The sequence below is a fragment of the Arachis duranensis genome, chromosome 4 (genome assembly GCF_000817695.3).
Source record: "Arachis duranensis cultivar V14167 chromosome 4, aradu.V14167.gnm2.J7QH, whole genome shotgun sequence".
NCBI classification, from domain to species: Eukaryota; Viridiplantae; Streptophyta; class Magnoliopsida; order Fabales; family Fabaceae; genus Arachis; species Arachis duranensis.
The window spans coordinates 4,387,113-4,400,598 of record NC_029775.3 but is presented as its reverse complement, the minus strand read 5'-3'; the positions used below and the strand labels follow the sequence as shown (position 1 = coordinate 4,400,598).

Sequence of the window (13,486 nt, the reverse complement as noted above, 5' to 3'; positions counted from 1 at the left end):
TTCCCTTCACCGCCGCGCTCTCCCTTTGCACTGCTTCTCCCTCTCAAAGCCGCTGGCATCGCAGTAGTCATTGCGTCGCGCGCCTGAGGAGAAGAGAACCGTCGCTGCTTCATCACTGTCCCGAGGAGAGGGAGTTGTCTTCACGCTGCACGCCTGAAGACAAGGAGAACCGTCGCAGTTTTTGTTACAGTCCAAAGGAGAGTTGTCTTTATCGCCGCCGTTCATAAGAGAGCTACTTTCATCGTCGTCCAGAGAAGAGTCATCCTTTGTCGCCATTAGAGGAGAGTTGCTGCCGCTCACCTTCTTCCTCTCATTATGTCGCTCACTGCTTCCTACTCAAAGTTTTGCTGCCTCCGCCTTTGATCCACTCTCTGTTCTGCCATCGCTCACTAATTTTAATGTATGTTTTGATTTTAAATTGATGAAATTGTTATGATTTGAATTCTATTAATGTGAAATTAGATTTAGGTTAGAGTTTGAATTCTGTTAATGGATAAATTTAGATTTAGAGATAAATTTTGTTGTTGTAATATTGGATTTAAGGTTTGGAGTTTGAATTCTTACTAAAAATTTGGGACATTGAATTATAATCCTGAGTTTAGGATTTGGACTATTTTAAATGTTAATTATATTTTATTTTTTAATTTATCTATTTTTTTAATTTTTTATTTTTTTTTTAAAAATCTGCAAATATTCGCGGAGATCTCGATATCCGGTAGATACAAAGTCCTCGTTATCCGGGATAGAAATAGGAATGGAATATGGGTGGCAGCCTGGCAGGACGGGAAGAGAGGCATGTCCCTGACCTATGAGATTTTTTACCATCCCCTACTCGTACTAGTGCATTTAATTTTTTAGATATAGATAAAATTTTAGTGTAACAATTAATTATTGGATTTTGTGATATTTTTTAAAGTTATCGAGAATAATTCGTCCTCATAAATTAAAAAAAATGCTATAAAATCTAATAACTAAATATTACACCAAAATTTTTTTTAATATTCAAAAGAATTAGTCGTTACTAATGTTCTATAGGAGATAATAAACAAAAATATATAAAACATATTTTTATTTTTTTAAAAGATAAAGATAATAATTTTTGTTATGAAAATTGTATATTCTTATTCTTTTTAAAAAAATTAATAAAATTATATATATACATATGAATGATGCATCGCACGAGCAGCATGTGTGATCTCATTTATATTCCCCTTGTGTTTGTGATCTCTACTCTCCAGAGAGCACAGTAGAGCAGAGATAGATGGCGGAGTCCCAAAATAACAACCAACTGAATGAACATCTCTTAAACCGGGGCAGCCACCCTGCAGAGGCGGCACACACCGTGGAGTCTCGTCGCCTTGAAGAGGTGCTGTCAAACGCAGAGCTACCCTTGTGGAAGAGGCTTCCATCTGCCACGTGGATGGAGCTGAAGCTACTGTTCCCACTGGCGGGACCCGCCATACTGGTGTACTTCATCAACAACCTGATGTCCAACGCCACTCGTGCCTTTGCTGGCCACCTTGGCAATCTCGAGCTCGCAGCAGCAAACCTTGGCAACAGTGGAGTTCAACTCTTCGCTTATGGCCTTATGGTATACCCTACCACATACATACATCTTTAATTCTATGCTATATTTATGCTTCCCACTAATTAATTATCATTCTATGTACAAACAAAATTTAACTTTTCACAAATAAACTATATTATACATTCACTTCATGCCAGAACGAAATCTAAACAATAAATTAAAGTTTGTAGAATTTTAGATCTTACATCAAGTGTTATATACCTGAAAAGATTAAAGTGTTCAGTATAAACACTTGATGATTTTATATCTAAATTACATTTCTTTTCTAAAGAAAGAGAATGTTTCATCATATCGTCTAAATTATTGAGGGGAGGCCGTATGCACAATCGAGGGTTCTGATGGGAAAATGATCCTTCTTGTAATTCTTCGATATGCAGTTCATTATATACTTAATCATCATTTTTTTATATATATTTAAAAGAATATTAAAGAGTCAGCAAAATTTATTGTTTTTAGAGAATAATTAATTATTAATATTTAAAAATATAGACTAGAAGTATGCTATTGAATTAATAGACTAAAAAAATTAGATCGATAATTAAAAATACTAACAAAAAACAATAATTACTTTGGTCTAGAAGTGTCTTTATAGGTGGTCTTACCTGCCATCTAACCAACAAATCGCACGCATAGCTTCTTTTGTAGGAAGTTCACATTCAGGTTCCATTAACACCTTAAGTATCTCATCATCAACCGACCATCCAAACTCACTAACACTCAATATAATATCTCTATCTAAACCTTATCTGTTAAAAATAATTTTATATTTTTATATTTTTGTTTTAATATCCTATACTTGTGAACAAACACGGTCTTATATACATGTTAATTTGTTAATTTAATGGTTGTTCTTTTAGGTTATGTTTGTTTATAAAGACAGGAGACTGAAATAAGAACACAAATACACAAAATCGTATTTAACAGAAAATAGACATAAATAAAAACAATGTGTCCAGAAATACTAAATTAATATATTTTATGTTCATTCTGACAAAAAATACAAAAATACTAATAAAAAATACAACTTATTTTTTATTTTTTTATTATTCTTGTTAAATTTTTATAATTATATTTTTTTATTATATTTTTTGTCTCAGATTTTTTAAATAAAAAATAAAAAAATTAAATTTTTACCATTTATTTTAATTTATTATCAATAAAATATAATAATACAAAATTTTATATTTTTATTTTTTATATCTTATTTTTATTTTTAGTGTTTTATTTTATTCTGTTATCAAAATAAATGCAGCCGTATGCATGAGGCATATGAGAAATCGTATTTTTTACTATACAACACTAGTAAGTCTAGTATATGTAGTCCAAGATGCTGCCATTTAATATTTATGGCTAGACTATTATGAACATAAATTTAATTTGTTCTGTCCAATTAAATACCAAGCTAGCCTCTGCCATTATTTATTCCCTACTGTACTAATAATTATTTCCCCTATGAGATATTAATTTGTTACATTTTTTCTTAGACAGAATGAATTAATAATGTGCATTTCAAAGGTGGAAACTCACCTGCAACTGCAGGTGAAGTTGCTTTTGGATCGTTGACACGAGTTACTGTATGGTTTAAAAAAAACAGATTTATTTTATACAAATGATTTATTTAAAAAAAACGATTTGAATAGATCAAATAACTACTTTTAAAATAATTTAAATTCTTTCTACGTGTTATTCCTAAATTCCTAACAGATGAATTTGATATGTTCTTTTTTTTCATTTATATTGACTAATTTTTCTTTAAATTTATCTGAAACTTTTTTTTATTTAATTTTTGTCAAATATATGTATACAAATTGTTTAAAAAAGTAAAATTTAGTATTCTGAAAAAGAAACAAAATTTACGCTTTTGTTTTATTTCCCATAACTTACATTTTCAGTTGCTTTTAAATTAAGCTGTAAACAGATTTTAAATTAAACTATAAAAATATGTTCAATTGTAAATTTATCGTTAAATTAAATTTTATGGTAATCAATCAATTAACTTTTATTTTACTAATAAACTATTTTCATGCAAATTATTGTTGATTTTTCAATATTATTCTATAAATAAATTATTTTTTTAAGATAATAAGACTATAATTTACTTTGTCTAGAAATTATGATTTCACTGTCATGCACGTTTTTGTGTTTTTACTTATCAACTAGAATTTATTTTTTAATGAAATTAGAATTTATTTTCAATAAAACAAAAGTATCTAATCAAAATATTAATTTGGTCTCCTTAAATAATTGAACATAATATTATTAATTTTGTCTACAACAAAAATTTTTAATAAATTTTTTCAAAATAAAATTGATTCAAAAATAGACAAAAAAACAACTAATGAAAATATTTATTTTGACAATGCCATCAAGAATAGGATAGCCATAGAAAAAATTCAACCAAATAAAAAGGACCTAACTCATACCATTAAACTGCCATCATATCATCACAATAAACTATAACATCACCAACTAAAGAGACATATAACAAATACGAAAGAGATCATGCCAAAATTTCAACAATGCTCGTGCTATTAACTAGTCTACGTTATACCATAATTACATTTTTGTCATCCATCACATGAAATTGCCATGAATTATCTTGGTATTTATGATCTTGAACATCAAAATGGTGTGATGACATAAACATGTACGTATTTATTAAATAATTTTCATCATTCACAGAGGAATGAATAAAAACATAAATTAAGAAATACATTTGAAATAATAAATTTGATTAAGAAATATAAATAAAAGGAACATACCTAATTGAAAGTTTCATATTAATTCTGAAAAAGGGTTTGAAAGAGAACGAATTTTACGTGCGAAACGAAGAAGAAGGGAATAAAAGTAACTGCTTGGTCCAATTCAAACCGATTTTTTTAAATAAACCATTTATATAAAATAAACCGATGAAAAAAAATAAAAATAAAAATAAAAATTTATATATAGTTATTTTTGTATAAAATTAATAATTAAAAATTATTAACTTTATAAAAGATTATAAGTAAATTTTTACTAAAATAAATTACTGACAAAATAAAAAAAGATATTAATACAGTTACCTAGATTTTTTTTTTTTTTGAGAAAGGTTAGAATGCCATGAAATAGTATTTCTCTTTTTTCTTTACCCCACTCACAGAACTGTACCGTGGTTATTTATGCAGTTGGGTATGGGAAGTGCCGTAGAAACCTTATGTGGACAAGCCTACGGTGCCAACAAATACGAAATGTTAGGTATATACATGCAAAGAGCCACCATTGTATTAACCCTAACCGGAATCCCCTTAACACTGGTCTACATCTTCTGCAAACAAATCTTGCTCTTCATAGGAGAGCCACCATCACTGGCATCCGCCGCAGCAGTATTCGTCTACGGCTTAATCCCTCAGATCTACGCCTACGCCATCAACTTCCCCATTCAGAAGTTCTTACAAGCTCAAAGCATAGTCTCACCAAGCACATACATATCAGCGGTAACGCTGGTTCTTCACATGTTGCTGAGTTGGGTGGTGATCTACAAGCTAGGGTTTGGGCTAATTGGGGCTTCTTTGGTTCTGAGCCTGTCGTGGTGGATCATAGTGGTGGCGCAGTTTGTGTACATTGTGCGTGCACCCGAGTGTAGGCACACTTGGACTGGTTTTAGCGTTGAGGCGTTTAATGGGTTGTGGGAGTTTTTGAAGCTGTCGGCGGCGTCAGCGGTGATGCTGTGCTTGGAGACATGGTACTTTCAGGTTTTGGTGATCATCACTGGCCTTCTTGAGAACCCTCAGCTTGCTCTTGATGCAATCTCAGTCTGGTGAGTCCTGCTCCTTAGTTTACTCTCTAGCTATGATCTATGTTTACTTTTTAAAAAAGACTTTAAAATTCACGTGCATCTATCTCGGTATGAAATTAATAGTTAAAAATTATAAAACCATAATTTAGTTATTTTATCAAATTATCGGAGAATTATAGTTATTAACTTTTTATAAAAATAACTACACATAAACTTTTACCTAAACGACTGCTTAGTGAGTGGTGCATGCAGCATGGCAATAACAGGGCTGATGCTGCAGGGTGGAATTGGATTTAATGCGGCTGCAAGGTGAATAGTGCATATATAGCATACGTACAAATACATAAAAGTGGATACTCACACGATGACATCTTCACATAAAAATAGCATTGTACACAATTAAATGAATTGATATGTTTGACTAAATATATTTGATTAACCATCAAAGAATTCACAATGTTATCTTCTTTCATCATGTGAGTATTCCTCGTACATAAATGCGTTAAGAGAAGAAATAATAAATTGAAATGGTGCAGTGTTCGAGTAAGCAACGAGTTGGGGGCAGGGAATGGTCGAGCAGCAGCATTCTCAGTAGTAGTAGTGAACATAGTATCGTTTGTGATAGCGGTGGTTGAAGCAGTAGTGGTGCTAGCACTTCGTAATGTAGTAAGCTACGCATTCACGGAGGGGGAAACAGTGGCCAACGCAGTCTCGGACCTCTGTCCCTTCTTGGCAATCACTCTCGTTCTCAATGGCGTTCAACCCGTTCTTTCCGGTATAACTAACTAACTAACTAATTACTTTTCATATAACAAATAAGAGAGAAATCATGTTTATTGCGTGCGTGTTTGATTCACGTGATAGGAGTGGCGGTTGGGTGTGGGTGGCAGGCAGTTGTGGCATATATAAATGTGGGATGCTATTACGGGGTGGGGATCCCATTGGGTTGTCTCCTGGGCTTCAAGTTCGACTTTGGTGTTAAGGTATCACATTTCTAAGCCTCTAGGAAGAAAACACGTACTAAAGATTATATCAATTTAATAAATTACACTAAATATAAGGAGACATACTAATTTTTTTTAAATAAATTATATTTTAATCCAATTTTTGGTAAGTCTACTTAGAAAATTAAAATTTGTATTTCTTTTAAATATAGTGATTTTACGCTCAGTGAAATTTTTTAAACAATTTTTTTTTATGAATGGCAAATGATTAAGAGAATGTTAAAATGATTTAGATATTAATATTTTCTTTTATATGTGTCTTGTGAATAATGTTTTAAATATAACAACAAAAATATAAAATTGATTTAGAGATTAATTTTTTATATATAGTTTTTAAATAGTTCTTTAAATATACCAACAAAAGAGTGGATTTAAATATATGAATCATTTCTCATTTATAAAAAAAATTATACTTTATCAAACTAAGATCACTTTTGAAAAGACAAAATATCATTTTTTTTAAAGATTGTTTTATAAAAACTTGATTTTTTGAGAATCAAAATTATTGTTTAGTCTAAAGAAAATCTATTATAGCTATAATAATGGTATAAGATTTACGAATTAAGAAAATAAAATTGTATAAAAATTGTCATTGATGATATATAGGGAATATGGTCTGGTATGATTGGGGGGACATTGATGCAGACGCTCATTTTATTGTGGATCACATTTCGCACTGATTGGGATCAAGAGGTATGTAATTAATTTAATATCATATTATTATTAAAAAAAATTTAAAAAGTCAGTATTTTTATTAAAATTTGGTTAGCATTTAACCAACAAAATAAAAGTGAATAATATCACATCATTAAATATAATTTTATATCATTAAAAATATTATTAATAGCTAATTAATTATTACAAATTATAAAATTTGTTCACTCCCTAACACTATTCTTATTATAATGATATATTAATACTCTTGTTCGTTTAAAGTTTAGAAATTCAGATGACTTAGTTTACATTATTAGTTAATAGTAAAAATCCACATTTGACATGATTTCATTTCATAAAATTTTAAATAAAGAAGATTCATTTTCAATGTATATTCATCTATGGTCTATGTAATATTATTGCAACCAATAAAATAGTCCATCCACTTATATTGACTAAAATCGACTAGCATATGAATTATTATTGCATGATATTTATAGCACGTGATACACTAATATTAAATTTGTCATCTTTTGATTTAGACTGTGGAGCGATACGTAGACTTTAATTTAGGATATATATAAATATATATATATATATATAATTATTATCTAATTATGACATTATTAAAAATATTATATATATGAATATGTGGTGTGAAATATGATGAATGCAGGTAAATACAGCCAAAAAACGACTGAACAAGTGGGAACAAAAAAAGAAAACTAAGAATCAAAGCTGATAAATATGTGGATGATACTAGCATACATATTGAATTCTTATGGTACGGTTCTTGGCCCAAATGTTAGTGGGATACTGTAACGAGTATAATTGGACCATACTAAAAATATTAGATCAATAGACCATTAAATTTTGTCACTTTGTACTATTTGAGTTGTACTTTTTTAATATTTTTAGTCTAATTCTACAAATAATATGTACCTACTTATTTATAAATGCTTGTAATTAATCACAAAAAAATGCATGTAATTAATAAGATCCATTAAGCTTGAATTTTTTTGAAGTAACACCCATCAAATGTCATAAAAAAAAAAGAAGATGAAGCTGAAATAAAGCGCTTTTCAAATAATGTGGAGAGCATTCATACTCAAATTTATGATTTTTAATATTTTTTTAAAAAGAATATATAAATCTAACAGTCAAATTTATGTTTAAATATATAAATCGGACCTTAGGTTTTGTATTTCAAATAAAATTGAACCTCCAATTTATTTATCATCTTCATCACACCACAAATCGAATCCTTAAGTTTTGTATTGCAGATAAAAATGAGCCTCTAATTTACAAATTCTAATTAAAAAAAAATTATATCCATAAAAAATAAGCTATAGCTCTATATCCAAGGATTTTGTTTCGGTGGTTTGCTAAATTAAGAAACTGGTATTTTTAAAACTTTTAATGTAATCAATGTGGCTCCAGCAATATACTTCCGCTCTATTTTTGTGTAATGCCTTTGAAAAAAGTAAGTTTTAAAAATTTTCAACAATAATATTTCTAATTCCTAAAGGGCATTTTAAAGAAGAGAACAAATTAAATGCTTTATTAACCTGTGCTAACTTGGATGATTCATAAAATTAATATTTTGATCTTGCCAAAATTTTTAAATGGGCTGTATTTGATGGAAGTGGAGGATATAATTCAGCATGACACCTGTTCATACCCTGGCCCAATGTCAAAGGTCCAGGTCCAAATAAAAGGCCTAATCTAAAGAATTAAGCCTAGCTAAGTACCGACCTTCAAGTAAGAAGTCGGTATCAGCCACGACTCGCTCTAAAGAAGTCGGACTTGAGATTAACTGGCAGATAAACACTCATTCAAATGAGTAATCGCCCCTAAAATCTCTCTAACCGCTTCATAAAGCCATATCTAAACCGCCCCCAAGATAATGGAACGGTTAACACCCTAAAGATACGGCACTACTCCAACGGTGGTTATTGGCTCACCACTATAAATACACTGACACCCCTCAGGTATCTCTAAGCCCAATACTCCCTAGACCTGCTCACACTCTTGCTAACTTAGGTATCGGAGTGTCTTTGCAGGTACCACCCCCCATTCATTCACTCACACAAGTCGGAAGGAGGCTCCAGTGTGCGATCTAGCTCGGACCTCATCATCTTTCGGACGATTGGGCCATCCCACGCCATCTATTCTATTAATCTCCGGTTACCCACCGTAACATTGGCGCCGTTGCCGGGGACTCGAGAGATCATCCATTGATGGCGGACAGATCCCACGAAGAAGGCCATGTGGAAACAGATTCCGAACAAGAGAATCTGGACATGAGTAATAACGATGCGGATCTAGCCCTACACCAGGAAGTTAATAATCAACATAGAGAAGGCACCTCCGGAGTGAAGAACCCGAAGGTAAATTCCTCAGATGGGCGCGAATCAGAAAAAGGCGGACCATACCACGTAGCTGAACTAATGGGATTAGTACACAGCCGCCTGGAACAATTAGAACAAGAGCGGGAGAAGCAAAAGGAAACTGAAAAGTACCTCAAAGAGGAGATGGAGCGGCGAAAAGAGTTAGAAAGAAAACTCTTACAGCTAGAATCTTCCCTCAAGAATCACAACTCCCGCCACGAACAAGAAGAACAACTCTTGGGCGGAGAAGATCCTTTCAGCGAGGACATAATGAGGACAAAAGTTCCGAGGAACTTCAAAAACCCTGATATGGACCTCTACGATGGATCCACGGACCCAAAGCATCATCTAAGCAATTTCAAAAGTCGGATGTATCTAGCTGATGCTTCCGACGCTACTCGATGCAAAGCTTTCCCGACCACTTTATCAAAAGCGGCGATGAAGTGGTTCGATAGCCTTCCCCCAAGATCGATCACTAGCTTTGAAGACCTCTCAAAGAAGTTTTTGATGAGGTTCTCAATTCAGAAAGACAAGGAAAAACATGCACCGAGCCTCCTGGGAATAAAACAGGTGTTCAATAAAGCTTGTTTGGAGATCCAAGACTTGCCCACAGAGGCGGTCATAATGGGGTTAGTCAATGGGCTCAGAGAAGGTCCCTTCTCGCAGTCCATATCTAAAAGACATCCCGTTTCTCTAAGTGATGTACAAGAAAGAGCTGAAAAGTACATCAATATGGAAGAAAACGCCAAGTTAAGAGACTTGAGTTGGCGATCTGGACCCCCTCCCTCAATTAAAGAGAGGGAGAAGGAAGCCAAGAAAAAGGAAGAACTCGGTCTCGAGAGGCCCAGGAAATATCACTCTTATACTCCTCTAAAAACTTCTATAGTGGATGTATACAGAGAGATTTGCCACACTGAAATGCTGCCACCCCCTAGACCTATTAAAAATAAAAAGGGGGGAGTCGCAGCGATTATTGTGAGTACCACAAAATATATGGTCACTCCAGTAACGACTGTTACGACCTTAAGAATGTGATAGAAAAGCTGGCTAGAGAAGGTCGGCTCGATAGATATCTCATGGAAAGGTCGGACAATCACGGAAAGAGAAAGCGAGAAGATATGGCTAGAAGAGACCCACCGCCGCAGACTCCAGAGAGACATATCCATATGAACTCAGGAGGATTTGCGGGAGGGGGGCTCACTAAATCCTCTCGCAAAAGACATCTCAAAAGAGTCTATCAAGTCGGGGAAGAGTCACCCGACCTCCCCACTATTTCGTTCACAAAAGAAGATGGGCAAGGGATAATCCCCGGGCACGACGATCCCGTGGTGATAACTATGATCCTAGCCAATGTCCATCTCCACCGAACTCTAGTGGACCAAGGAAGCTCGGCGGACATTCTCTTCAAACCTACTTTCGACAAGCTTGGGTTAGATGAGAAAGAATTGAGAGCCTACCCCGACACCCTATATGGATTAGGGAACACGCCAATAAAACCACTAGGATTTTTACCCCTTCACACCACTTTCGGAAAAGGGAAAAAAATCAAAGACTCTGAATATAGACTTCATAGTCATTGATGAAGGGTCAGCCTATAATGCCTTAATTGGCAGGACTACCCTTAATCGGCTCGGAGCAGTGGTATCCACTCCCCACCTCTGCATGAAATTTCCGACCTCAGCGGGAATAGCAACGGTGAGAGGAGACCAAAAATTGGCAAGGAAATGCTACAACGAAAGCCTAAATCTGAGAGGAAAAGGCAAAGAAGTCCACACTATAGAGCTCGGTGGCACAAGGGCCAGAGAAGAGCTGCGACCTCAACCGGGAGGAAAAACCGAGGAGATACAAGTCGATGGAGAGGAAGGAAAAAACACTTACATAGGAGCCAACCTGGGGGAGACCCTAAAACAAGGGTTGGCTAAACTCCTAAAAGCTAATTCCAACCTCTTCGCTTGGAAGGCTTCCGACATGCCTGGGATTGATCCCAAGCTCATGTCCCACAAACTCTCGGTTTACCCAGGGTCCCGACCTGTACAACAAAGAAGGCGCAAGCTCAGCACAGAGCGAGCCCTAATAGTAGAAGAGCAAGTACAGGCGCTCCGGGAGGCCGGCTTCATTAGAGAGGTCAAGTACCCAACATGGCTAACCAATGTAGTGCTAGTCAAAAAACAGAATGGTAAATGGAGAATGTGCGTCGACTATACCGACCTAAATAAGGCATGTCCTAAGGACCCTTATCCCCTACCAAGTATTGATACCCTAGTGGACTCCAGTTCGGGGTACCAATACTTGTCGTTCATGGACGCCTACTCGGGATATAACCAAATCCCGATGTATGAGCCAGACCAGGAGAAAACATCATTCATCACACCCAATGCCAACTATTGCTACGTGGTCATGCCATTCGGATTAAAGAATGCAGGCGCCACATATCAAAGGTTGATGAATAAAGTGTTTTCCCCCCACCTGGGGAGCCTAATGGAAGTATATGTCGACGACATGCTAGTAAAAACCAAGGAATAAGTCGACCTCTTATCCGACCTCTCACAAGTCTTTGACATCATAAGGTTGCATGGGATGAGACTAAATCCTGCAAAATGCGCCTTCGCGGTGGAAGCAGGAAAATTTCTAGGATTTATGCTAACACAAAGAGGGATTGAGGCCAATCCCGACAAATGTAGACCCATCCTAGAAATGAAAAGTCCGACTTGTTTGAGAGAAGTCCAGCAGCTCAATGGCCGGCTTGCAGCCCTCTCCAGATTTTTGGCAGGATCGGCACTAAAATCCCTTCCACTATTTTCCTTATTAAGAAAGGGATGCCCATTCGAATGGACTCCGGAATGCGAGGAGGCGTTCCAAGAGTTCAAAAGGTTTTTAAGCCAACCTCCTATCCTAACCCGACCAGTACAAGGAAAAGACCTCGTTCTGTACTTATCCGTAGCAAACAGGGCTGTCTCATCGGCCCTGATAAAAGAAGACGAGGTCGGACAACACCCAGTCTACTTTATCAGTAAGGTCCTACAAGGCCCTAAACTAAGGTACCACAAACTAGAAAAGTTTGCCTACTCCTTAGTAATAGCCTCGCGAAGGCTACGACCTTATTTTCAAGCTCACACAATAAGAGTCCGTACGAACCAACCCATGAAGCAAATCCTTCAAAAGACGGATGTTGCAGGGAGAATGGTTCAATGGGCAATAGAGCTCTCCGAGTTCGACTTAAGATACGAAACTCGGACAGTAATTAAAGCCCAGTGCCTCGCCGACTTCGTTGCAGAATACGCATGGGATCAAGAGGAAAAACCGACTACATGGGAACTCTATGTAGACGGATCCTCCAACAAAGCGGGAAGCGGCGCAGGCATAATATTAGTAGATGAAAGAGGAACCCAAATAGAGGTTTCCTTAAAATTTGAATTTCCGGCTTCAAATAATCAGGCAGAATATGAAGCCTTGATAGCCGAACTAAAATTGGCAGAAGAAGTCGGTGCTACAAAAGTGATGATATACAGCGACTCACAGGTGGTGACCTCCCAAATAAGTGGAGAATATCAGGCAAATGACCCTAATATGAAGAGGTATTTGGAAAAAAACTTTGGAACACCTTGGGCGCTTTGCAGAAACCGAGGTCAAACACATAACTCGGGATCTAAATAGCAGAGCGGATGTCAAGCATATAACTCGGGATCTAAATAGCAGAGCTGACGCCCTATCCAAGTTAGCAAGTACCAAACCCGGAGGGAACAACAGAAGCCTGATTCAAGAAACCCTCCAAGAGCCCTCGGTATCAAAAGCAGAAGATGAACGAGAGGTACTTGAAGTAGTCGGCCTAAACCTCGGATGGATGAATCCCTTAGTCGAATACCTAAAATTCGACATCCTTCCTAAAGAGGAGAAAGAAGCTAAAAAGATCCGAAGGGAAGCACAGCATTACACCTTGGTGAGAAATGTCCTCTACAGAAGAGGGATATCAACACCATTGTTAAAATGCGTACCAACCTCAAGAACCACCGAGGTATTGGAGGAAGTACATAGCGGGATCTGCGGAAATCATCTCGGAGCAAGATCACTAGCCAGA

General features: G+C 35.5%; 1 protein-coding gene across 2 annotated transcripts; it reads left to right on the top strand.

Annotated features, from left to right (window-relative positions):
• The first annotated feature begins 1,151 nt into the window (after positions 1–1,151).
• Positions 1,152–7,986, top strand: LOC107482617 (protein DETOXIFICATION 40). 2 transcript variants are annotated; one of them, XM_016103140.3, is made up of 7 exons: positions 1,153–1,591; positions 4,753–5,384; positions 5,616–5,672; positions 5,900–6,138; positions 6,228–6,346; positions 6,974–7,060; positions 7,698–7,986. In XM_016103140.3, the coding sequence occupies exons 1-7, from the start codon at positions 1,262–1,264 to the stop codon at positions 7,761–7,763; spliced, it is 1,530 nt and encodes a 509-aa protein (XP_015958626.1). In that variant the 5' UTR covers positions 1,153–1,261; the 3' UTR covers positions 7,764–7,986. The 2 variants fall into 2 exon arrangements, with proteins under 2 accessions (XP_015958627.1, XP_015958626.1); XM_016103141.3 differs by lacking the exon at positions 5,616–5,672 and having other exon boundaries at positions 1,152–1,591.
• Positions 7,987–13,486: the final 5,500 nt, after the last annotated feature.

Excerpts from the sequence above, each read along its gene's own strand:
- LOC107482617 (XM_016103140.3), top strand. The coding sequence starts at position 1,262 with ATGGCGGAGTCCCAAAATAACAACCAACTGAATGAACATCTCTTAAAC. Across the intron at positions 1,592-4,752 it reads TCTTCGCTTATGGCCTTATG|TTGGGTATGGGAAGTGCCGT; the intron begins GTATACCCTACC and ends TTATTTATGCAG. Across the intron at positions 5,385-5,615 it reads CTTGATGCAATCTCAGTCTG|CATGGCAATAACAGGGCTGA; the intron begins GTGAGTCCTGCT and ends TGGTGCATGCAG.